Source organism: Tachypleus tridentatus, chromosome 4, assembly GCF_004210375.1.
Source record: "Tachypleus tridentatus isolate NWPU-2018 chromosome 4, ASM421037v1, whole genome shotgun sequence".
NCBI lineage: Eukaryota > Metazoa > Arthropoda > Merostomata > Xiphosura > Limulidae > Tachypleus > Tachypleus tridentatus.
Genome location: NC_134828.1, coordinates 44304212 through 44331261, shown reverse-complemented (window position 1 = coordinate 44331261; position 27050 = coordinate 44304212). Strand labels below are relative to the sequence as shown.

General features: G+C 35.1%; 1 protein-coding gene across 4 annotated transcripts in view; it reads left to right on the top strand.

Annotated features, from left to right (window-relative positions):
* sea (mitochondrial citrate transporter scheggia) overlaps positions 1–27050 on the top strand; it is a 42710-nt gene that overhangs the window by 3759 nt on the left and 11901 nt on the right. For all 4 annotated transcript variants that reach the window (XM_076498099.1, XM_076498096.1, XM_076498097.1 and 1 more), the window contains exons 3-4: positions 10309–10516; positions 20952–21175. In XM_076498099.1, coding sequence (XP_076354214.1) covers positions 10309–10516; positions 20952–21175 — 432 coding nt within the window. The remainder of the gene's footprint in view (positions 1–10308; positions 10517–20951; positions 21176–27050) is intronic.

Here is a 27050-nt window from a genome sequence, read left to right as displayed (position 1 = left end):
AAAATGCTCATGTTTGACAAAGCAAAGATTTACTAACCATACTAAGTGGAGGTCTGGTAAAAAAACAAACAAAACTGTTTACTATTTTTACATAACTGAAATTATTTGCATTTTTGGGTAAAACTGAAAATAAAAGTTTAATATTGATGTGAAGATTTTTGCACATACTGCAAGCCTTGAATGAAGCTCTTACCCCAACAAGTAATCATTAGATGTAGTTCTTCACTAATAGGAGAGTAACACATCCTCCGAGTTTAGTAATCTCTGTGAGCACTAGTATTTGAACAAAGGTTTATCCTCTCTTCAGTACTGCATGCATTCAGATGTATTCAAAACTGCCACTTTATTTTCAGAAGCATTGAATTTTTCATTGCTTTTGTTCTTTTACTTTCATTTAAACCTTTTTGTCTGTTCTTGTTTGTACATAAGTAGTTTTACTGTAAAATAATGATCAAAAAAAGTTTCAAGAATGATTTTCATAATGAATTTCCAAATTTTAATTTCCTCCACTTTCTAGAGTCAAAGTTAAAGAGCCCAATCTTGCAGTATCAGAGGTGAATGAAGGCACTCTAAGGGTCAGTGATCTTAATGGTATTATGCACCGTTTAGTTGGTTCTGTTCTCCCTTCATCTTCAATCCAAGTTTCTGAAACTAGTTTTTCTGTTATTTCAAATAAGCATACAACAAGTTTTGATAATTTTGGCCAACCCTTTTTTTTTTTTAACTCCCTGCCCTTTTTCTGTTTCTTCTCTTCCTGATGAGAAACAGGTAATTGCACCTTTGTCCTTTGCTTGCTCAGGTATGTGATATTCTTTTTCTCTTTCTATTTGTCTTCAGTGAGTTTTGAGCTATTATGGTACATAAATTTTCTTCCCTTTACTTCCTTTCTCAAGATTCTTGTTCATGCTGATGCTTTTGTATTGACCCTTAGGAGCATCGTTCTCTTCATCTCATTGAAACTTTACCTATGACATATAATCTACTTTCCATGAGCTTCATATACTTGAATTTCTTCTTTCAGTAGTCAAGGGAAGTTTGTCTCAAAGTCAGAAAGCATGAGATCAAACCAGTTGGTCTGTAAGTATGAAAATCATGAAATCTGTGTGTGTGTTATATTTGATGTATAAAAGTTTATAGATTAAAAAAAAAAGTATCTATAACAAAGAATAAAGTTTTTTCATGTATTTTGTTGGTCTTATATAAGTTATCCCTTGTTGTGCATGCCTGTACATAGTGAGAGGACCTCCCAGAGAAGGCTGTCTTTTCAGTTTACCTCCTCTGAGGTCTAAACATCCATCCATGTGTTTGCCATGTGGCACTGTTGGTTGATCAGCATGTGCCCATCCTGTCTTTGCTACTCAACACACCCTTGGAGGCTGTAGGCATCACTGTTTCCTTGGGTCATACCATCACTGTTTGTTCTCTCTACCTGTCATCTGGAGAGACATATGATCAATCAGACCTTGAGGCTCTCATTGAACAGTTGACATCTCCCTTTTTCATCCTGGAAGACTTTAATGGACATCATCCCCTCTGGAGAAGTGCTGATATTGATAGGAGGGGTCACTCTGCAGAGTGTATGCTCTCTGATCACAACCTTTCTCTTTTCAATACTGGTTCTTCTACTTATTTCCATGCACCTAGTCACTCCTTTACTGCTATTGAGCTCTCAATTTATTCCCCTTCATTATTTTCTCATTTTTCATGGAGGGTTGACAATAATCCATGAGGCAGTGATCATTTTCCTATAAGAGAGACTGGCCATGATCGACACCACCTAACCCACTTACCCTGGTGAAAGCTGGATCAGGCAAATTGGCTCTCTTTCACTGCTCTCATGGAAATAGATCTTGCTATCTTGCTATTCGTCTGTAAGTCATCAAGAGATGACTGTGTGGTAGCAGTAACTGACTGTATTATACAGGGTGTTCAGAAAGTCACTGTGCACTTATATATTTATTAACAGACATGTATCAGTATAGAATACAGGAGGTAAATATGAATGACAATTATAAACAGTGTTGAAAGTGACCCCGTTGGCATCAATACAGGCCTGGATCCTTCTTATTTTGTTTCTAAATACTGCTATCAGTTGCTGGCTTGAAATGGACTGAATAAAATTTAATTACAAAACTGCACAGCGACTTTCCAAACACCCTGTACAAGCAGCTGCTCAGTGTATTCCTAAAACCTTAACACATTTTCCACTATATCCTCATTCATGGTGGAAGCCTGTCTGATACATGGCATGGAAGGCTCAAAAACGATTTTGGGATACTTTCCATAGATATCCCACACTCTCAAACTGCATCGCTTTCCAGTGAGCCCGTGCACATGCTCGATGGGTAAGTCATCAAAACCAGAAGGAATCTTGGATTCAGTTCACAACCACCATTTCCTCTTCCACCAGTTCCAAAGTCATTTGGGACAAGATTCAAAAGGTCAGTGGGCAATATCATTTTGTCCTCCTCTCAATCTTGCTCTCTAATGGCCAGGAAGTAACTGATACTCAGAGCATTGCCAATACTCTAGTTGAAAGCTTTTGCTAGGTATCTAACACTTCTGCTTCTTCTTCCACTCTCTTAGCCATCAAGACTCGGGCAGAGCAATCACCTCTTTCTTTTCAAGCTGATTGTCTCTATGACTGTAATCATCCCTTTACACTGGTGGAACTCAAACTGGCCCTTCTTCAGTCTGGCAGTACATTGGTTGGACCTGATGATATACACTATGAGATGCTGCACCATCTATTTCCTGCTTCTCTTGCTATTATTCTCGTTGTTTTTAATCGGATGTGGCAGGAGAATGTTTTTCCTGATGCCTGGCACCAGGCTATTGTCCTGCCTTTTTCCAAGCCTGGGAAGGATCCCAAGATTCTTCAAACTTCCGTCCAATTGCTTTGATGACCTGTCTCTGTAAGGCCTTATAGAGGATGGTTAATGCTCATCTTGTTTGGTTTCTCAAATCAAACAACCTCCTCATGCTCATCCAGTAGCTTATTATACAAAATGAAGGTATGGCATTTTGAGAGACCTCCATATATATGGGTTACGTGGCTATTTGCCTATTTTTATTAAAAATTGTTTAATGGACAGGAGATTCCAAGTTTGTGTGGGTTAAACACTTACCCATTCTTTTCTACAGGAACTTGGAGTCCCTCAGGGCTGTGTTCTGGGTCCCACACTTTATAGTATAAAAATTAATGCCATCACTGAACAACTCCCTCCCACTGTTGCAAATAGGCTCTATGTCTACGACTTTCACATTTCAAACATGAGGTATATTGAGCAGCAGCTATAGACTGTCCTCAATTGTTTACTGAAGTGGGCCACAGCAAATGGCTTTACCTTCTCTCTCTCTAAAACCGTTTGCATGGACTTTTGCTGCCAACGGGGTATTCACCCTGATCCTGAACTTCATGTTGGTGAAGTTGTGCTGCCTGTGGTCTCTGAGACCAAGTTCTTGGGCTTATCTTTGACTGAAAGCTAACCTTTATACCACATATCAAGCAGCTACACATCAAATGTACAAGAGCACTGAATATCCTCCATGTCCTCTCTTCCACCATTTGGGGAGTGGATCGACATTCTGTGCTTAAGATATATCGTGCTCTGATTCGATCAAAACTCAACTATGGATCAATGGTCAATGGCTCTGCTAGACCATCAGCCTTAAAGATGCTAGACCCTACTCATCATCAAGAACTTTGGCTCTGCACTGGGGCTTTCTGCACTTCCCCAGCTCAGAGCTTATACATAGTCTCATGAACCTTCTCTGCAACTCTGCTGTTTGCAACTGTCTTTACTATATGCTTCGAAACTTCATTCCTTACTAAAGCATTCCACCTGGGGTTGTTTTTTTCCTTCTTTGGTGAGCCATACATTTTCAGAACAGATGATTTGCCATTGCTTCTTTTGGCCTCTGTATGCTGGTGCAGTTGGATGAATTGGCTCTATCCTTGGATAATATTACCATTTCCACTGGTTGTCCTATCCCACCATGGCTTCTTACAGTTCCCAAATGTGACCTATCTTTAAGTCATCTGAGAAAAGCAGACACTCCCGATTGGAAATGCTGTCTGTTATTTGCTGAACATTTTTTGAACCATCCTTCCATTCCTATTTATACAGATGGTTCAAAATCAGGTGATTGTGTGGGCTCTGACATGGTTTGGTGGTTGTGCACTGAATCCCCTCTAGAGCTTCTTTGCTCACTGCTGAACTGCATGCCATTTCTCTTGCCCTAGGTCACATAAAAGCTAAGCAGTACTCAAACTGCAGTATTTATACTGATTCGCTCAGTTTTTTACTGGCCCTGGAATCACTTCATGCTAGTTCACATCCTGTTCTTGCCGATATTCAAAACCAGCTGGCCCATTTATCTTTAACATCTACTTCTATTCAGTTTTTCTGGATGCTGGGTCACATCGGTATTCACAGGAACGAGCTTGCCAACACCACAGTTAAATCTATCTGCTCTAGCACTATCACCACTGTGTCTGTTCCATACATGGACTGTGGTCCTGTATTCAAGTTACTCTATTTGTAGAGAGTGACCCATGTGGAAGTGATAATTTTTCCATCATCTTGCAGGGAACTGGCCATGGTCAGTGGCACCTGACCCTTGGACCAGGCCAACTGGCTCTTTTTCAATACACTCTTGAAATTTCATCCTGCAATTTCTGTCTGCCATCTATTGACGGCTGCATGGGAGCAGTGACAGACTATATAGACCAGGCAGCTGCTTGTTCTATTCCTGTGAACTCAACAAAATTTTTGCAGTATCCTTCTCCATAGTGGATTCCTACCTGCCAAGAGGCATGGAAGGCTGAAAAACAAGTCGGGGAGACCTTTTGATAGTATCCCTCTCTTTGTAACTGCAGTGTTTATCAGTAGGCTTGTGCCCATGCTTGGCAGGTCGTGTGAAAGCCAGAGGTAATCTTGGATTTAGTTCACCTTCTGCATCATTAGTTCCACTAGCTTCAAAGTTGCAGGACAAGATTCTCAAGGTCATTTGGTTGTCCACCTTCTAAACCATTTTGATCCTTCTCTCCCATGGCTGTGAAGTTGACAATGTCCCCTATATTACTAAAATGCTTGTGAAAGGTTTTTCTATCTTTCTAGCTCTTTTGTCTCCTCCCCAGTATTATTTGCTATCAAGAATTGAGCAAAAATATTTCTACTTTCTTTTCAGGAGATAGGTCTCTAACTACAATTGCTCATTCACCATGATGGAACTGAGGATTGCTCTTCAGCAGTCTGGCAGAACATGAATCAGACTTAACGGCATTTATTGTAAGATGCTGCACCATTCATCTCATCTCTTTCAGTTCTTCTGGTTGGTTTTCAACTGGATTTGACTGGAGGATGTCTTTCCTAATGTTCAGCTGCAGGCTGTTATACTATCCTTTTTTAAGCCTGAGATGGGTCCCAAGATTCCAACAAACTATTGATCTATTGCTTTGAGTTGGCTGTTTAAAGCATTGGAGAGGATGGGCAGTGCTCATCTCAATTGTTTTTTGAATCAACCAACCAACCAATCACTCACCCACCTAGTGTGGGTTCTGACAACAGCATCTACCATAAACCATGTGATTTAAAATGAAATGTTGATCAGGGAAGTCTTTCTCGAGAGAAAACATAATTTCAATATCCTTCAATCTTGAGAAAGCTTATGATGTGATGTGTGGATACACAATTTTATTTGACTCAGTCCCACAGTTTGCCTGCTCATTTGGCCATTTTTATTCAACAGGTGATTCTAGGTCTGTGTGAGTTCTACATTTTTGTTTGTTACCATAGGAACTTGGAATCCCTCAAGGCTGTCTTGAGTGTTACACGTTTCAGTGTTAAGATTGATGCTGTCACTCACTTTCTTCTTTCACCTGTTGCAAATGGTCTATACTTTGACAGTTTCCACACTTTGTGTTAGCTGTTAAATGTGAAGTTTATCAAAAGGCAATTTCAGACTGTTCTCAATCGTCTTGTGCATTTGACAATCTCACATAAATTTTTTTTTTCACTGGTTTGAAAATCATTTGCATGCACTTTTGTCACCAGTGTGGATTGCATCCTCATCCTGAGCTTTGGCTAGGTGACAATATTCTTCCAATAGTGCCTGCAACAAAGTTCTTGGAACTTTTTTTTTAATCACAAATTGACTTTCATTCCACAAGTGAATCTGCATGATGTGCTAAAGCTGCTTCCTAACACATGGGAAAGAGAATGTTCAATCTCTAAGATTGGCCAGGCCTTCAGTATTTAGAATGCTGGATACCATTCACTATCACGGAGGGCTTCAAGCAACTTTGCACTGAAGCATTCTGCGCTTTGCCAGTCCAGAGTTTGTAAAGATAAGAGTCCCACAAATAACCTCTCCATCTTAGATATTTTCAACTCTCTCTGCAGTGTGCTGTTAAACTGTTTGCCACATCACTTCACTTGGAAATGTATTTGTTGGGTTGTTCTATTCAGTAAAAGATGGTTCATTATTTTGCCTTTTGGCCTCTATATTCAGGCATACATATACCCAGTGCCAGCTTCATGTATAAATTGCTATAAATTGAGTTTCAATACCAAATGTAGGCAGAGCACAGTTAGCTTATTGTGTAGTTTTGTGCTTAATTTCAGAACAAACAAACAAACTAATATTTGGCCCATTTCTTCATAGCATGTTACCATTCCTAAGTGTGATCTTTCTCTGAGTCATCTGAAGAAGGTAGATTCTACAGACTAGAAAAACTATATTCTCTTTGCTGAATTGAACCATTCATTGGTAGCTATGTATATGGTTGGTTCAAAGTTGGGGACAGTTTTCTGTATTTACTATTAAGTTGTATACCATCTTTCTCTTGCCCTGGATCATATAGGATTCAGCCAGTACTTTGGCGATACTGTTTACAGGTCCTGGAATAGTTTCACTCTGTTCTCCTTGACATTTTAAACCACTTGGTCCCATTTTCTTTGTCATCTGTTCATAACACTGTTGTGTGAAGGAGGTCAAATGTGAGCAAAACTTGCAAAGAAAATATACAAACTGAAATTTACTAATTACTTAAGCATTTAGTCCCCTACGTCAGTACTTGGTTCAAGCACCATTGGAAGAAATTACTGGTGTCAGTTTTTTTAAATAGGTCTCAACCAGCTTTACACAGTAGGATAGGTTAATGTTTGGCCATTCTTCCCAACAGCATCATTCCAATTCTGACAAGTTCATCATGTATTGTTGGTAAAGTCCAATCTTCAAGTTTCACCCTAAATTTTCTATTAGATTCAAGCCAGGACTTTGACTGGGTCATTCTAAAATATTCACTTTATTTTTTTCAGACTACTCCAGTGTGGCTTTGGCCTTGTGCTCAGGTCATTGTCCTGCTGAAATATGAATTTTCAACCATTTTAGACTGCTGTTTGACTCATAGATTTTCCTCTAGGATTTTCTTGTACTTTGCATCATCCATCTTTCTCTCAATCCTAACAAGCTTTCCAGTCCATGCTGATAAGCATCCAGGTAACATGATGCTGCCACCACCATGCTTGACAGTTGGGATGGTGTTGACTGAGTGATGTTTTGTTTTGTGATTTTGTCAGAGATAGCACTTTAAAGTTAGACCAGCAGGTTCAATTTTTATCTCATCTGACCACAAAATCTTGTTATTTGTCTATAGCATCATTTACATGTTTTGTTGAAAACTCCATATGAGGGTTGATATGATTCTTTCTCTGTATTGGTTTCTGTCTTGCAACTCTCCCTTAGAGGCCAGCTTTGTGTAGAGAACAGGATATTGCTGATGCATGAACACTGAATCCAACTTTAGACATGGAGCTTTGCAAATCTTTTATAGTCATTGTTGGTTTAGCAGTGGTTTCCCTCACCAGTATCCTGCTTTCATTGCTTAGTTTATATTGGCATTCAGATCTGGGTAATTGCTGAATGGTGTCAAGTACATTCCACTTCTTAACGATGGACTTCACCATTCTCAAAGGGATAATCAGCAACTTTGTAATTATATATTGTAACTTTCACCTGATCTGAGCTTCTGTATTATTTTATCCTTGACTTGTTTGGAAAGCTCATTGGTCTTTATGGTTGGTTTGTCATATCACTATGTGAGCTGTGGCTTTCACAGATGCATTTATTCTGAAGTCAAGTTAAACCATTTTGATTACAAGTCGTGGCAGTTATCACATTGTATTTTATAAATAATGTTGGTTTGGTGTTTGTCAGTGTAGTGTTTACATAGTATAGACCTCAGTTTTGTGCCTAGTTTTTGAATAAATTTGGTATTAATTGGAATGTCATATTTTGTTACTAGTTTTTGCCAAATGTTGGTTATTTGTCTGCTGGTGTCGGGAATATATGGTATGCAGCAGTATATGGTTACCTGGGATTTCCATGGAAATCAAAACATGTTTAGAAGGTCTAGCCAGAAGACTTGTGATACTTTCCACAGAAAACAAAAAACAATCAACAGAAAGAAGACAACTTAGACAATTTTATTGACATCCAACAGCCAAACTTCCCAGGTAAAATTAAAAATTTATATTTCCCAGAAACACCTAAAAACAACATCTTAAATGATTTTTTCAAATAATTTTTTCACAAAACCATCAACATAATTTCACAAAACAGAAAGTTAAAAAATAATCTTACAAAAAGAGACATTAATTCCATTAAAAACCTAAAACAAGACAAAAAACATAAAAATTCTAAAAGCAGGTAAAGGTAACGCTATAGTCATAATGAACACGAATGAATACAACCAAAAAATGAAGAACATCCAATCAGACACGAACAAATTTAAACCAATACACACAAATCCAACAAAGACACAGGAGACGCAACTGAACAAATTACTACTACAAATGAAAAAAGCCAACACAATTTCACAAACACTTTATTCCTACCTACGAAACACCGACTCACGCACACCACAAATATATGGCATCCCCAAATCTCCTAAATCAGATTGTCCATTACGACCAATAATGTCCACATATGAATCGTTTAATTACAATCTTGGTAAATACATAGCATGGACATTCTCCAAATATATAACATCAGCAAGCTCATTCATCAAAGACTTTTAATTTCAAGTCTAATCTAAATCAATTAATCATAAAGCCTTAATGGCCAGTTTTGATGTTATATCCCTCTTTACAGAAGTTCCAACCACTGAAGCCTGCAAGATAGCCTTAGAACTCTATATCCGAGACTCTAACCCATCTATAGACATTCCCAGCAACCAATTAGCAACTCTCATAGAATTCACCACAACGAAGACAAACTTCATGTTCAACAACCACAAGTCAAATAAACGCAACATAACCATAGAAAACATTCAAATATTAAATAAAGAAACAAACACAAAATTAAAGAAGCCTTACTTATACAACAACTTAAACCCAAAATAAACCAATACAAAGGAACACCTTTATACCTATATTAAATATAATAATATAAAATTATATATTCAAACATCTAACACCACCCTCTACATTCTGACACTCAGTTACACAACCCCTTTCAAACATGTGGTCAGCTTCCGGTCAGTTACCTCTTCCTTTCTTTGTGAACCTGACGATGACCAAAGAAGGTCGAAACGTTGTTTGCTCTTCTACGTAAAATATTGTCTCAACCCAAACGAGCCGATTTTACATATATATTTCTCTACAAGTGGGTTTTCTCGACATCACTGATTAATATACTACATAGCCAAATTTGTTGAAAATTATTCTAATGTATTCTTTCTATAATTTTGCATTTAATCAAAAGCTCATTCACAAATTGATGAATTGAAAAGTAAAGTTATTGTAAATAATAAATGTAAAACTCCAAATGTTTGACCTTGCTGGTGAGAGAGATTATAAAAACCATTGTTAATGCTAAAAAAAGACTTGTTTATGAATGTATTTCGACTTAATATGTTAAACCTTTGGATCTTCCATTTTACTAGTATTCATCTTATCTTAGTAGACCCGAGTATAGTTGTTAATGATGTCTCAGTTGCTTTAGTTGTTATATTTGCTTTATAACATGCCTTACTTTATTGTATATAATTTGAATGCTTAGATAATTTTGTTGAAATTATTTATTGACTGTGGTGTCAATGTTACAATTGTTATGAAGTTCCTGTAAGAAAAGGGTTAAATTTCTCATTTGATTTTAGTGTTTGTATTTTTAATGTTGAATGGTGCTATATTTCTTAAATCTTAAGTTTGTTTACAAAGTAATTTTGTAGCATTTCTTTTAGTGTATATTTATTTGATTTTTAGAATTTTAACAAAGACCAAATCTGATTTCTATATGTAGGTGGGATTACTGGAGGCATAGAAATTTGTATTACTTTTCCAACTGAATATGTAAAAACGCAGCTTCAGCTTGATGAGAAGTCAGCTAAACCTCGTTACACAGGCATATTTGATGTGATCCGCAAAACTGTTAAGTACCATGGCATCTTTGGACTCTACCGAGGTCTTAGTGTTCTCATTTATGGTTCTGTACCTAAATCTGCTGTTAGGTGAGATTTCTAAGTAAAATATCAGATCAGTTGAGTTGCATTATATATACTTGCAAGCATGCATTCATTGTAATAGAACTTGAGTAAAATTTCATTGTATTTATTCAGATGTAAAGAATAGTTAAAACTGGAACTTTTATGGATCAGTGATGGATTTCATTGATATACTTGTTTTGGAATATGTGGATGTAGTAGTTTTTAGATTCTTTGTAAATAAATTTTAACAGTTATGCAAGCTGTTGTTGAATATCTGCTGTACTGTATAAGATATTAAATTATTTTCCCATTTCAAAAAATGTTGCTGTTTTTACCTCTCTGGGTTGTTACTTAAACATGCTTAAAGTTTTACCAACATTTGCAATGTATAAAACATGCTTTATCAGGCTTTATATTCCATGATTTGAGAACACTCTTGAGTGTAAGTTGAAGACATATGAGGTGTTTGACCCCTTATAGGCTTTTCTGTGTTTGCAATTACAATGCAAAATAGAAATAGAACATCAGGTGCTGTATTTGACTGATATTGGCATCATCTTTATTGTCATACTCCAATCCCTAAAATAACTAAAACTAGTTTTAGTTGATATAAAATTAGGAATTCTATTTTCATACATTTTTATGCTTGTTAGAACTGGTCAGTTAAATTTTTCCTAGCTGAATGCTAAATGTGAAAGGTTAAATGTATGTGTGGGTGTTGGAGTTTATTGGTGGAGAAAAAAAAACTTGCATTCTTGAATGACCAGACTAATTATACAATTTATACTGAGGATGTGATTTATGTAATTTACACAGAGTTAAGAGTTAATGATTACATTGTGGTAAATAATTGATTCAGCATAACTTATGTTAAGAGGAGTTGAATAAACTATCCTTGAGCTAGAATGGTTAGGTTTGCATTAGATCATGTAAGGCAATGATAAAGAAAGTTATGTTGAATTATAAAATCAATTTTCATAATATCCTTATTGAGGACTGCATTAAAATTAGCAAAATTGCTAGTGTTATGCATTTTAATTAATATGTAATGAAAAAATACCACGTGTAATCTATTTCAATCAATTATAGCATATGAAGGTGACTTTAAGGCCATTCTCCAAAGAAGGGAGTGACTTTTGAAGACAGTCTTTACATGGTACAAAATGCAACTACACTCTTTGTACGTACTGTGTAAGAGAACTATCTTCCCAAATGTAAAACGTCAGTTACCTAACATTATTTTCCAATATATGAACTAAACTGAACGTTGAACTATGACAAATATCAGCCTTGAGAGTAATAATCTATAATATGAAAGTATAACAAAAGAGCTGAAAACACATTTTTCCTTTCTCCATACTGAAATCGGTATGAATTAACATTGTATGTTTTGTATACAGACATAAAATAATTATTATAAACCACACAGTTGATATAAGACAAAGTGCAAGAAATCAAAACACTATATGTGATGATGATAAGATCTTTGAAAACTTTAATTTGACTGAATTAGCAAGTTACAAAGATCACCAGCAGTGCAGTATAGAATGGATTCTGATAAACAAGTAAAAGTCTTTCCGATATTAAAATGACTTTTGGAAAATATTGCTGAAATTAAGTTGCCAGTGTGTTGATAAGTTATACAACTTAGTTGTAGAAGAATGAACCAGGAGGAATATCAGGATGAGTATAGTTTACTCAAGTTAGCATGTACAAAAGTATTCTGAAGGAATTACTTGTATCTGAAAGCAGTAACAGGTTGTGTGAAAAACCCTTTAGTATTGGTATTAGTTTCAAGAATGTGAAAGTTTTCCTTGATAATATTGGTCATTTGATGGGACACATTTGGAGGATAAGAAATTGTTAAAGCAAGCTTGTTATGTTTAATTTTTTGTGAAAATGTCTTCTTATGAGGACTATAACTAGCTATAATGAAAGCACATTATAAGGTTTGTTTAGAATAGCCCTGAAAGGAAATGAAGTCAGTCATGTCTAGTGTTGTAGATGAAATCATCCTTGTCACTAGACATGAAATATAAATACAAAAACTGTAGAAGATTGGATGTGAAGTGGTAAGGGATGGGATGAGCCACAAACCCATATACATATGAGGGTCTGTATTTTTAAACAGTAGTGGCCTGTTTGCAATTTTCAGTAATAACTTTTATGTCAATAAATGACATGTGGCTAGTAGAAATGTGCCAGGTGAAGTTTAAAAGGGTTTAAAGGCTATCATGAGTGAACGTGTAAAAAATATCAGTATACTTGTACAAATTGAGAATTGTTTCTGAAAATTGGGGAAAAACTAATTATTTCATACAACCAACCTTGCATTTGAAGGTCCTACCTTGGTCCCATGGGTTTTGCAAAACTACACAAGTGTTTATAAATAGTGTTGCTAAACATAAACTTTCCAGGAAAATACTCAGGAACAACCTTCACATTCTTCTGACACTAAAGGCAGTTTCACTCAACAATCTATTATTGGTTTCAGATGCAATCAGTGCCTTCAGGATACCTTTGATTATGCTAACTTTATTAATTATATTCATCCTGACACTCCTCCCAGTTCTTTCTCCTGTAACTGATCATGTTATGTAACTTTTCAACACATTTGTTATTGAATTTCAGTGACATTTACCACAAATGGATTTTACATTAGAAATATTTTTATCAGTTTATCAGAATCCAGTATGTAATGTTTGTGATCTTTTTAAGTTGCTATACATTGATGAGACTGGTCGTAGAAGCTATGACAGATTTTGTAAACACACGTGACGAGCGTTAAACTATATCAGTCTCGAGACCTTTTCCAGATCACAAACAGATCTCAGACTAATTGTTCTAAGATCTACATCAACAGACTGTTATTTATATGGGCACGAAGAATGGCATAATTTGTCCACATTTTTAGACTTTTCCATAACTTTTAACATTTTCTGATTTTTCTCACTGTTATCTCCCACATTAGTTTTGTACCTCTTTACACCTTCTCCTTCTGATTCTCTTTCAATTACATCACCACTTTATAACAGTTGATTTGTCAGTATTGTTACACCATGTCTCATTCTCCTGTTGCTACCTTTCATTAGTGATATTTGAACATGTTATGTATATTTGACTTGAACAAAAACATCAAATGAAGAATTGCTTAGGCTCAAACTATGGTGTCAAGTTAACGTTTTCCTAAATTTTATTACCATCGTATCTAATGTGTTTTTCTTTTTTAAATTAGATTTTTTGTGTTTATGTAAATTCTCATATTGGTAACTTTGTTGACACTCATAAATATTGAGTACTTTGCATGTCAAAATTGAATATGCAGATCAATTTACTTTCATACTAAATTATTATCATTAAAGTGTTATAAATATTCTAATTAATTTCTAGTTCTTTTTAAAATACAATGATTAATTTGCATAGTTTGTGCAATTATATACGATGTTATTTACCATGGTACTGTGTTGTTGAGCAACTATTTACGTTTTTGGTCTCCACAACTTTTTATTAAAAGCACAATCCTGTCTTACTAATATTAAGAACTTGGTGTAAAAATATATTGAATAGCAGTAGTTACTTTTTACTAGTAGTCTACTTTCTTGCCCATCTGCTCTTACAATTTATCACCATAGTTGGAAGATTTCAGTGCTTGTTCATTTATCAATTTCCTTTTTCTATATCAAATTCCTTTTCCTCATTTCTCTTCCTTTTGTGCTTGGATTTTTAAAGATGGTCTTTATTCACCTATGATTGTTAGTTAAGTAACATTCTGCCTTTTTTTCTGAACATTTCATTCATCAGTTATGGATTTCTTATGACACTTTCTAATCATTCATTCTCCTCATCCAGTTCCTGATGTTAACTGGAGCCTGTTATCCAACTGAATATTTTTCCTTATGTTCTCTTTACCACCTTTCCCCTGAGACACATTTTTTCCTTGTTAGTTGGGGTAAACATCACTGATAATTTTGCCATGGATGCCTTTCATCTTCTTTTACATAGGGACAAGTTTATTTTCTTCCAAGACCATTCTTTCCTTTCCAAGGGGGCTGCACAGAAGGGCATTTGATGTTTTCATCTGTCATCCTCACTTCCTTTTCATCTTCTTACTTGCATTGATTTTTTAAGGTAATTGACATAATCTTTTATTGCTATGAGATTCTTATTATTCTTGCAACTTTTCTACTACTTTGACTGATCAGGTTAAATAACTCATCCAGCATATTTATTTTACTATGAGAAATTATTCTTTTAGTCTTCTTAATGTTCATATCACCTCCAATGTAACTCATCAACTTGTGGCTACTCTTGAATTTGGTTAATATCCCCTGAATGTGATATTACAGGTTAGGATGTGACAAGTCCCGACACTGTTGTGTCACATTACTTAAGTGACATTGTAGCTGCTACTTCTGTTTTTCATCTCTATCCAATAACCATCTTCTAGTATTCCCAGAGACTCTAAAGAGGTGAAGTATTTGCTTTTTTATTGCAAATTCAAATAAAGAAAACAACCACCTTAAAACAAATGAAGAAAAAAATAAAAACATATTTTGTAGAGACAATAAACCCATAGTATGGCTGGTGTTGCCTCGTAGGGAGCACTATTTCAAAATCTACATTGACTGGGATATAACAGAGTTTTAAGCCCATCTGCCCATTTATTTAGGTAGCAAGACTACTTTAATAGTTTATTTTACCTTTTGAGTTGTGCTGCTACTTCAAAAAAAGTGTGGTTTTTCCTTGCACTTAGTCAGCTCCTGCTGTCCATAATTGCAGTAACCTATTGCACTGTTTTTCATTGTTGGATCTTATGCATCTGATAAATAATTACCGTTTGGTTCTTGCACTTCTCCAATGTTCTTTCCTGTGCAAATTTTCTTCTTCTATTTTCTTGTAGTGGAGTTCTATAACCCTTGTTTGTATAGTACCAGTCTGCTGGGTAAGTCATTATAGAATTTTCCCTTTAAGCAAATGTACTCATCCATAGTGAAGAGAAGATTTTAAGATAATCTATCAACTTGAAATATTTCATGGACTTCAAAAAGATTGCCCCTCATTGTAGATTCTTGTACATGGTAAGGGGACCTTCCAGTGAAGGTTCTGTTCTTTCAGTTTACCTCCTCTGGGATCTAATCATCCATCTAAGTGTTTGCCATGGGTGGTGGCCTGTGAAGGGGAGGAGAGGCTTTTGATGGATGAGGGGTCCAACCCTAATGAACCACTTTGGCCTTGAATTCCTGTAGACGGGCAGCCTTGGGGTGGCCCTCCTTGGGTCAACCAAGTACCAGTGTTGGATGTTCTCAATAGGTGTTGTGGACATTGTATCTGATAATGGTATTTGGTTATAGTGCTCATGAAACACTGGCGTTGCTGCATTGTCCTTGTTTGACATTGTAGTGTGTCTGGGCTCCATGGTGGGTGGGGTCAGTGGGCACCAAAATTTCACTTTTTATTTATTATGAATCCTCCATATAAAACAGTGACAAACAGTTTATAGGTAAATGACCACATCTTGGAGATTCTGAGCAGCAATCTTCAACATCTGTAACACTAGTACCTCATTTTCTTACCCTGCATTCTCTTTCAGACAAACCTTTAGGGCAGTTGTCTTCCTTTTTCATTCAGAAGGAACTGGATGGACTTGCTGGCTCTCCAAAGTCAGTAAAGAAGCTTCAGTCTGGTGATATATTGATGGAAACATCCACATCTCAAAAGTGTGAACTCCTCTTGCATTCAAAGGCAATTGGGGGATATACCTATTGTGTACCGGCGGTTCAGTCACTCAAAGACATCATGTCGTGGTTCCCTGATGTGTGCTTGTTGTGATGGCAAGGATCATGATGCCTTTGAGTGTGAAATAGACCCTCATTGAATCAATTGCAATGGACCTCACCTGTGCTAATTTCATTCTTGCTTTAAATGGTTGGAAGAAAAAGAGGTGCAGCGTTTGGAAACAGTTCACAACATTACTTATCCTGAGACTCAAAAGTTGCTGTCCACCACTTCATCTTGGATGTATGCTGCTGCACTCAGATCACAATAGACCACATTTTATTTCCTTGCCATCGTTACGACTCTCAGTGACGGCACCATTTTAAACGTTCTGTCCCAAGGTTTGTCCTTAACATTAGATAATGTTATTGGTGATGGTGACTCTGTCCACCTTGGTAATGTTGTTAGTTTTTTAAATGCCATTAATCTTTTTAATGCCATTTAAGTTTTTCAATTTATACATGAGACCTTTTTTAATGTGATTCACTTTTAAGAATCACAGTCCATCCAGTTCGATTTGAAATTAGAAAATGGCCGTAACATGAAATAACTCAAATCCAGGACTGAAAAGCCAACTCCAGGTGACTAAAGCTGCTGTTTGAACTACCCATTAGTCATCCTGGAGAATTATTAAAATTTTAAAACTTTTATTACTTTACTTTTTGAAAATGGCCATAACATCAAATAATTTGGAACCAGGACTGGAAAGGCCAACTTCAGGTGACTGACGGTGGTTTTTATACTTACCTGTTATGAGTTATGATAATTACAATTATGCTACAGAAAGTCCTTTACAACTTGTACAGGGTATTTGGAAAGTCACTGTGCAGTTTTGTCTGTTAATAAATATATAAGTGCACAGTGACTTTCCGAACACCCTATATTACTGTAGTTTTTCTCTTAACGTTGTACACTAGATGTAAACATTGGTTTTATGCTACTTATGTTTGTTTTTTTAACTTTATTTTGTTTTACCTTAATTTCCTTTTACAAATTTTACTAAATTTAATTTCAACTTTTTACTGGATGTTTGGCACAGATAGCCTAGCTGCTTTGTGCCATAAAACGCTAAATCAACCAACCAACCAATCAGAAAGATTGTGTTGCACTGTTGGTTTCACCCAGAACCAAAGCTCTCGGGTACTCATACTGCCTGCTGTAAAAAGTAATTGTTGAGTTTTGCCTGTATGTGTGTGCAGCTTTCTAAATGCAACACAGGAAGCAGTTACTGTAAAGAGAAGACAGATGAGTGTGTGGACAGACACCACAGTTCACAATGTATATATGATGGTTATCATGAATGTGACCTACTGCCTTTGCTGTTTTAGTTGTTTGTTACACCACAGTTGCATTTTGTACAAGGAACACAAGAATCAGTATACTGTTTTTCAGTTAAAGCTGTCAATTTATGCATCTTTGTTGATTACCTTTCATACTGGTAATGTTATGAACAACCTTAAATTCAGAATATTTCATAGATTGATGCTTTTTTGTGTTAGCAGAAGGATCATAGCCATAAAAGGTGTAGCTTATGCACAAATAGCTTAAACAATGTACAAATATTAAGTTTACTTAAAGCTAGTTGTGAGAAAATGTGATTAATCATACTTAGCATTTTTGTTTTTTAATTAAGTATAAGGATGTTATGAAATATGCTTCCTCAGTGCAAACCATATTCAAAATTAAACATGTAGTGTGATCATCATGTGTAGCACTGTTACAATACTGTTTGTAGGAACACAAGAAATTAAATACAGTTTTGGTTGTTGGTCATGTTTGTTTATATATGCATGTACTTGGAGTTTGAGGAGTGAATAAAATGCACATGTGTGTGAAAGTGCAAACAATATGATATTGTTTTCCTAGTTGTTCTGTCAAGGAGGGAGATTGATTTGACTGTTAGAATTGAAATTTCAAAATTTTAAGATTCAAGCATGTTTACTCTTGGAAGTGCAAAGCATCTAAAAGTGTTGGTTCTCGTGAAGTGGAAGTCTGCAATTTATAATTCTGGTGTGGCTGATAGGTCTTATACACTTTCTTCTGAGTAGAAGCTTATGCATTTAGAGGCAGACCACCTTCTCTAGTAGAAGCATTTTCTATTTATGGGATAAAGAGATATGTGAACCAGTTGTGTGCTAAGAAGGATCAGAGTTTTAACCAGTCATCAAGGTGAAACTGTTATGAACAGTACAGTTCAGAAAGGAGTTTTTTTTTGCTAGTATTATAGTACATAAGAAACCTGGGATTAATAATATGGCAACAAATTTGGAAGTGTAAACTGATAACATTATACTATCAAGTTAAGCCTGTATTGGTAATAATATTGCATTTTTGTAAAAACAGAAAGTGAAATATTGAGGTGCAACCAGTGTGTATACTTAAGTTCTCTACTTCACTGTTTCATAGAGAAATCTTAAAAGTGGAACTTGAGAAGCAATCATTTGGTTGAAAGCTGACTTTACACTCATAAACCATTCTTAAACAGACCATAAATAGGTCATTGTTTCATAATGTATATAAAGATATTCTGGAAATCTAATGCACATTTTGTGTATATATTTAATGAGTTTATTATGGGATCCCAGCAGTTAATAAAGCTTTTCATGTATTTTCATACAAAGTGCATATTTTTCATTTTATTTTTGCTTAAATAAATGTAAACATGCATGTTTAAAATCCTAAACAACGTAATTGACCTGCTAGATGTGACTTCTGGTCATGGATGATGACCACTTTAACAGGTATGCAATGTTTGAAGAGCACATCCACAATTTTCTTAATACATTTTTCACATCTTACACCAAACCACAATGGACATAAATATATAGGTTCAAATAAAATAAAGCAAATAAATACATTTTAACAAGTTTGTCAAAAATTACAGAAGAAAAGCTGCATTTTCTAGCTGTTAATTATCTATCTGTCAGTACTACAAAATTTAAAACAATAACAGCTGCATTTGTTATAAATTTTTTATTTAAAGGAAAATTTGATTTTCTTAATTATATTAGAAATAAAAAAGGTGGTAATTCAAGATTGTTATATTGATAATGTGATTAATGCTATTGTTATAGAGAAGACTTCTGTATAGGTAAATTACATAAATTGATCTTAATGTAACGTAACTCTCAATTTTCAATGGATTTTATTTATTTGATATTGTTTCATAGACTAGTGTAATTATTTTATACAAAAGTAATAGTAAGAAAACCAATTTATCAATTTAAATTTTGGTAATCAAAATTAGGTTGTTACCTAGTCCATTGTAATATACTATTTATTTTTTGTTAAGCTGTTTCTTTCAAACAAGTTAGGCTATTTGCTTGTTATAACTTTACTAAGTTGTGTCTGTCTTCATTTGTTTGTACAAAAATAACTTGCATTTCTAACTACACACATAGCAAGTTTTTTTTCTTTTAGATAAAAATTAGAGCTGGACAATCAGAGTAATTTGCCAATCAGTTAATCTATTTGACCATTAATTTATTACATTTGATTAATTTGTTAGTATAGTGTTCCATAAACCTTGCTATATACAAAGAAAGAAAAATGTAATAGCAGGTACTTCCAGACAGTTCCTTATGAGAACAAACAATTAGATACATTGTTTGCTCCTCTACATAGTGCTTTCTCTATCCATAACAGCTGTTTTTTACATATGTAATTCATCATAGTGTATTTCTTTGGTAAGTCAAACCTAAAGGTGGTCAATGGATTTAGCATTTTTATTAATATTACTATGAATGTTTGCTTCCAGCATTTTTAACATGATCTATTTTATCATGAATATTAAAGTAATTGCTCTAAAAAGTTAATCCATGTCTAGAGAAAATCATAAATGGTTGAAAGATGAATATTTACAATAGATATACTTTAACATGTTTGATAAAACAGCAGTTTTCCATCTGCATTTATGAGTGTCAGACTGAAATACTTGTAACTGAATACAAAGTTTATGCTTTCATGTAGTAAAACATGTGATCCTCTGTATATTTGATGTTTAATCAGTCTCCATAAACATTTTAAAAACATAGTTTTGAGGTAATTTTTTTTTATCTTTCTCCTAATGGACATGTGCATGCTTATGTCTGGTCTGTCAATTAAATTTGATACTTAAAACAATGTTGGAACCTTTTCTGTTATTTTCTTTAACATGTCAGGTGCTTAATCATCAAAATTTCTGAAATATCTTGTTTGAAAAACGCGTACTGTAAACATTCTCATTACAGTGCTTGCTGGTATGTTAATACTTAAATATCCATCACAGAACAGTTTTACCTACACTGTTAAGTAGTAATTTGTGTCATATTATTGCTGAAGAGGCTTGTGAGAACTTTCCCAGTATCATGAATAATTACTTATATAAATCTTCAACCAAGCATTTTAATCCACAGAATTGGCTGTATATAAATACTTTTTAGGTTCTATAAAACTTAAGAGCCATCACAAATGAACTAGTTTTTGAAGCTGATAATTAATAATAATAAAAAAAAAAAGTGAGGCTGAGTATTCTGTAAGTTGATACATGGTAATTCAATGCACTTTTATGAAAACGTTATATATGTATATAATATTTTAAGTATGTTACTTGCACTGCCTTCCAAATATCAAATATAAATTACTGATATAATGATAGAACTAATAATCACTAGTTTGGGATTGAATAGATGATTTATTATTCTAGGTTTGGAACTTTTGAGGCACTGAAGAAGAGAAATCTTGATGAGAAAGGAAATCTTCCTGCTCACAAGCGTCTTGTATGTGGTCTTGGTGCTGGTGTATGTGAAGCCATTTTTGCTGTTACTCCAATGGAAACAGTCAAAGTCAAATTCATTCATGACCAGTCGAGAGCAAATCCACACTATAGAGGGTTTTTTCATGGTGTTCGAATGATTGTCAAAGAACATGGTAAGATAAGGGTTATAGTTAATCACATTACGTGGATGTTAGATAATAGGATGTTATTGACCGGATGTCTTCCCTCTTGTCAGTCGCTCAAAATTAGATACAGCAGTAGCTTTGCCATAAATACCAGCCACAAATATAGATATTTCAGACTTTCAAGATGCAATTCACTTTTCTCTCAGATGGAATAGGTTTCCAAAACTGGTTTTCATTGTTGTGCAAAAATATTTTTCTCTGTATAAGAAGGAAATATTAGCATATTTAATTGTGGTTTGGCTAATAAGTTCCCCAATCTCTAAACTGAACAGATGCTCATTCAGTTGATGTCAGACACCTACAATAGTAACAATTTCCATCAATTTCTGTGATTAAAATCTACAGGGTCTAAGTGTGTGCTAACTAGAAGTAGCAGCAGGATTAGCTTAGATATGTGAAATAAAAATAATAATAAACTCTTCACAAGCCATGCATGCAAGCATATAGTAGCAGCTTGTCTTGGTAATGTAGTTTGATAGCTTAATATAAGCTGCACATTCTCATACTAATATACATCTACACAGGTTCCAAAGTGCAATAAAATAATAAATTATAAGTATAAATAAATGTATACTGTTATGGGTTTAAAGCTACTTAGGATGAACAAATGTAATTTCATGTTACAGCTTGAAAGTATTCTAGAAAGAAAAAGGGTAAGTTAGATTAATTTAGATTTTTTAAAGTTGTTATGAGGTTGGCCAGATTGCCCAACCTTGTGTATAGTTAGGGTTAATAATATAAAGTTGTGCTGAAAACATTTTAAAAATACTTAGAAGGTTTTAGAGATTATGTAAATTAGGTCTTTTTAATCTGAACATGAAAATCACTTTGCACTCAGTATAGAAAAAATATATTTATGGATAAATCTTTATTAAAAATATTTCACTAAAAAAAATCTAATTGAATGTAAAAGATAGGTAATATTTACCCAGTCTGCCAAATTTTGTGAAGACACACATACTATATTAAAAGTTAGTAGTATTGAAACTATAATACATATAGTGGTCATGTGGTCAGTTAATTCAAACAAGCCTGTGTTGAGATTTATTAAGTTACTCAATAATCAAAAGATGTCACTGTGACTAGTGTAACCAATGGCCACTGTGTAGATATGTTTACATAAGTGAGTTGTTAGGCAAAGAATGTATGCATACCCTAAAGTAAACCAAAGTAGTTCTAATTATTTTATCTCTCAAAATTTGTAGTGCATACTGGAGGGGTTTACACAATTTTGTAAAAAAAAAGTTTAGAAACAAAATGACCTTTACAGTCCAATTGTATATATATTAACCATGAGGAAGCTGCAAAGGCAAAATGTTAGTTAAAATAATTATCTTGTCATATGTGTTCAAATTGTATGTATTTGAAGCTAAACAAATTTCAGTAAGGCAAAGTGACCAGAAATGTGATGTTCATTCCTACTATTCATTGGTGAATATAGAAATGGAAGTGGATACAGTCTGTGAGTAACAGCTCAGAAGTAGGGAGAGCAGCATGCTGTGATAGTTTTAGTAGCTTTGTTTTAACTCGGAAAACAAACAAGTGAAATGCTCATATAGTTGAAAGAGAACAGCTTGTTTGGTGGCAACAGAGAACTAACCCACAACCTTCAAATAATGAGAAATATCAATCAAATGCAATAATGGTAGTGTTCTAATGTATTTGGATAGTTGGAGTAATTGACAATGGTAATAATCAGAAACTAATTCTGAAATGCTGTGCACCTCTCAGCAGAACAAGTAACTAGTACTTTGAGCCACAGGCAAACGTTCTTGCACTAGGGACACGCTTTTGAAACTTCTATCTCTCTACATACTAAAGTGCACTGCACCAATAAATGATTCAATCAGCATTAAACTATAACCTTCCACCAGTATGACAGTAACACATCTGTACATTTCACTCTACTTGCTTTTTGTGTATACCATTGCATTGTTCAGTGATGATGATTTTTTTCTCTAAAAATTAAGGAACCTTTGCATTTATTATTTTCAACTTTTAGTTAATATCTGAAGTACTATTATTACCTTTATTTTCTTGATTTAGAGGAAAAGAAATACAATTTTTTAAAACTTCTGATCCAAATTATTTTCTTTTCCATTAATTTAATTTTATCGGTTAATCAACCTACAGCATTTTGTGACATATTCCAGAAGCTGTGATATGGCTTCTTTGACAGGAATGTCTTGTTGGGGTTTTACTAACACTATGTAACAAAAGTTTTACTTTTTCTTGTTCCTGGGCAGAAAATGTTATTTCCTAATTGCTTATGTCTAAAGTAAATGAAAAAGATCTCTTTTTCTCTTCAAACTTTTCTTTTGTGGCCTGGATAATGAAATTTTCAAAATTACCCATTTTCCAGAATATTCAAGGTAGATTCAGTGCTGAGTCGCTAATAGAGAATTTTCTCGAACTTACAAGAATTTTCTATAATGGGAGTAAGCATCCATCTCTTCCCCTGGCTCATTCTGTGCACCTCAAAGAGGAATACAACAGCATCAAGACCTTACTAGAAGCCTTGAAGTATGATGAGTATGGCTGGAAGGTTATCTGAGACTTCTAAATGGTGGCATTCCTGATGGGGCTCCAAGAAGGCTTTACCAAATTTCCCTGTTATCTTTGCCTTTATGACAGGAAGGACACTGCAGCATACTATAATAGGAACCACTGGTCACAACAGACAGTTCTCTGTGGGGAGGCACAATGTCAAGTGTGAGCCACTATTGGATCTCCAGAAGGTGTTGTTACCACCATTGCACATAACATTGGGTCTTATGAAACAATTTGTCACAGCTTTTGATAAGGAGACTGCAGTCTTGAAGTACCTTCAAGACTTCTTCCCTAAGCTGTCTGAGGGAAAGGTCAAAGCTGGTGTTTTTGTTGGACCACAAATTAAAAAAATCCTGGAGTGCACAGAAATATTCAAGAAACTCAGTAGGAAGGAAAAAAAAAGCTTGGAACAGGTTTGTTGCAGTGGTTCAGGGCTTCTTGGGCAATCACAAGGCCAAAAAAGTATGTGGAACTGGTTGAGGCTCTGGTGAAGAACTATGGCAAAATGGGCTGCAGGATGTTCCTGAAAGTACATATCCTTGATGCTCATTTTGATAAATTCAAGGAGAACATGGCAGTGCATACTCAGAGGAGCAAGGCAAGTGCTTCCACCAAGATATACTGGACTTTGAACACCGCTACCAAGGAACGTATAACAAAAACATGATGCGAGACTATATTTGGGGGCTGATACGTGAAAGTGATTTACATTACAGTTGCAAATCTCGAAAAACTACTCACTTCTAACATTTTTGTATAACTTTAGTATAAATACATGTAAATCTTGATTTATGTTCTTTTATTCAGTCCTTATGTAAATGAAAATGTGCAAATTTGCCCGTTTTTACATAGAAAATAAGTTAATTTCTAAATTTCATTATCCAGGTCACAAAAGCAAAGTTTGAAGAGAATAATGGCCATTTTCTGTACTTTTACAACATAAGCAATTAAGAAATAATGCATACTATCCAGGAATAAAATTTATGTTAAATAGTGTAATTAATCTCAATTTTGTTCATGGAAATATCAGATCTATGAAATGAACAGAAAACAAATAATTAAAAAATAATAAGTAAATTATAATTGTAATACTACTACCTTCCATGGATCCTGTTTCAAGGATCTTTTTGAATATGATTTTTGTGTGCATGGTTCAGAAACATCAGAAGGATCATACTCTTCTCCTTAAGAGCTGACTTAATTTCTGTAGATGGTAACATGGTAATTGGAGTTAGCTCTACTGGTCATTTTGAGACTTCCGTGCTTTTTGTGCTTGGCTATTAATCTCATGATGCACTGAAAGATTTCAGTCACCTTACCAATTCAAATCACTTTTTGCAACTACAACACCAAAAAAGTGCAAGAAATACTTTCTTTTGGTCATTAAAAATGTACACAAATTCCAGTTCAAGTTAAGAAAAACTGAACTGAGTATTTTGTTTTCCAATAAAAATGTTCCCCATTGGTTTTTGAAGGACTTGTTAAAATGTTTGTTCTACCAACAATTTTCACACTTATATGTAGGTAAGATATTTTTAATTGTGGAAAAAAAAAAAGATTAAATGTTTATTTAGCATTAAGAAAACCAGTTTAATTATTTTTGTATTAAATGTTTTATTTTCAGAACTGTAAAATCTTTTAAAACTGCATCTAGAATGATCTGCACTTATGTATTTTTAAATAATTCACTCTGATTTTAGTAATGAATTGTATGTAGTGAAATAGCTGAAGAGGCTATACTATTTTAACTATTCATACCAATGACTGTGCAGTTATTCCTTTAATAAAACCTTGTTACCATGAGATAACCGGTTTTATAGTTATATTGGCATTGTATATATGTTAAGTAGTGTTTCAAAAACGTCATAATGTATACCCCTCAGTGTGGATTCCTGTACGTGGTGAGGGGACCTCCTAGGGAAGGTTCTGTTCTTTCTGGTTACCTCGTCTGGGATCTAAACATCCTCCCACGTGTTTGCCGTGTGTGGTGACCCGTGAAGGGGAGGAGAGGATCCTGGTGATTGAGGGGTCCTACCCTATCATACCACTTTGGCCTTGAATTTCTGTAGATGGGCAGCCTTTGGGTGGCCCCCCTTGGGTCAATTGGCTGGTCCACTTGGGCTAGAGTCAACCAAGTACCAGTGTTGGAAGTTCTCAACAGGTGTTGTGGACATTGTGTTTGATGCTGGTATTTGGATATAGTGCTCGCGAAACCCTGGCGTTGCTGTAATGTCCTTGCATGACATTGTAGTGCATCCCCTCATAGGGCTCCATGGTGAGTGGGGTCAGTGGGTACCAAAATTTTCCTTTTTTCCTATGGATCATCCTATGAAAAATTTAAATAAAATAGTGAAAAAGCAGTCAATAGGTAAACAACAACGTCTTGAAGACTAAGCAGCAGTCTTCAACATCTGTAACACCTGTTGTACCTCATTTTCTTATATTACATTCTCTTTCAGTAAAACCTTTAGGGCAAATGTCCCTCTTTTTTATTCAGAAGGGACTAGAGGCACTTGCTGGCTCTCCAAAGTTAGTAAAAAAGCTTCGATCTTGAGACATATTGGTTGAAACATCCACATCCCAACACAGTGAACTCCTCATTGAATTTGAAGGCAATTGGGGATGTACCTATTGACGTTACCTCTCATGCTACCTTGAATTCATCATGAGGAGTTATTGTTGAGAGGGATTTGCAGAACGTCCCCGAGTCTGAGATTCCTGCTAGTTTCTCCACTCAAGGGTTTCTGCAGTAAGGTGCATCTTCACTCACAAAGATGGAGTTGCACTGCCGTAAAATATTCTCGTTTTGACATTTACATCACCACATGCACCTGCCACCATCAAGGCAGGTTATCTAAATTGCAGGGTACGGCCGTACATTTCAAACCCTCCCCGATGTTTCCAATGTCAGAGGTTCGGCCACTCAAAGACATCATGTTGTTGTTCACTGACATGTGCTTGTTGTGGTGGCGAGGACCACGATGCCTATGAGTGTGACACGGACCCACATTGTGTCAACTGCAATGGTTCTCACCCTTCCTACTTTCGTTCTTGCCCAGAATGGTTGTAGGAAAAAGAGGTGCAGCATTTGAAAACAACTCATAACATTAGTTATCCTGAGGCTCGGAAATTGTTGTCCACCACTTCATCTCAGAAATATATTGTTGCACTTTGTTCCACAACTACAGTGGGAGTGCAGACAGATCTCTCTGTGCCTCCAAGAGAATCGTTTTCAAAACAAATGAAAAGCCTTTTGACCTCCACGGTTAAAAAGGTTGATGAATCAACTTCT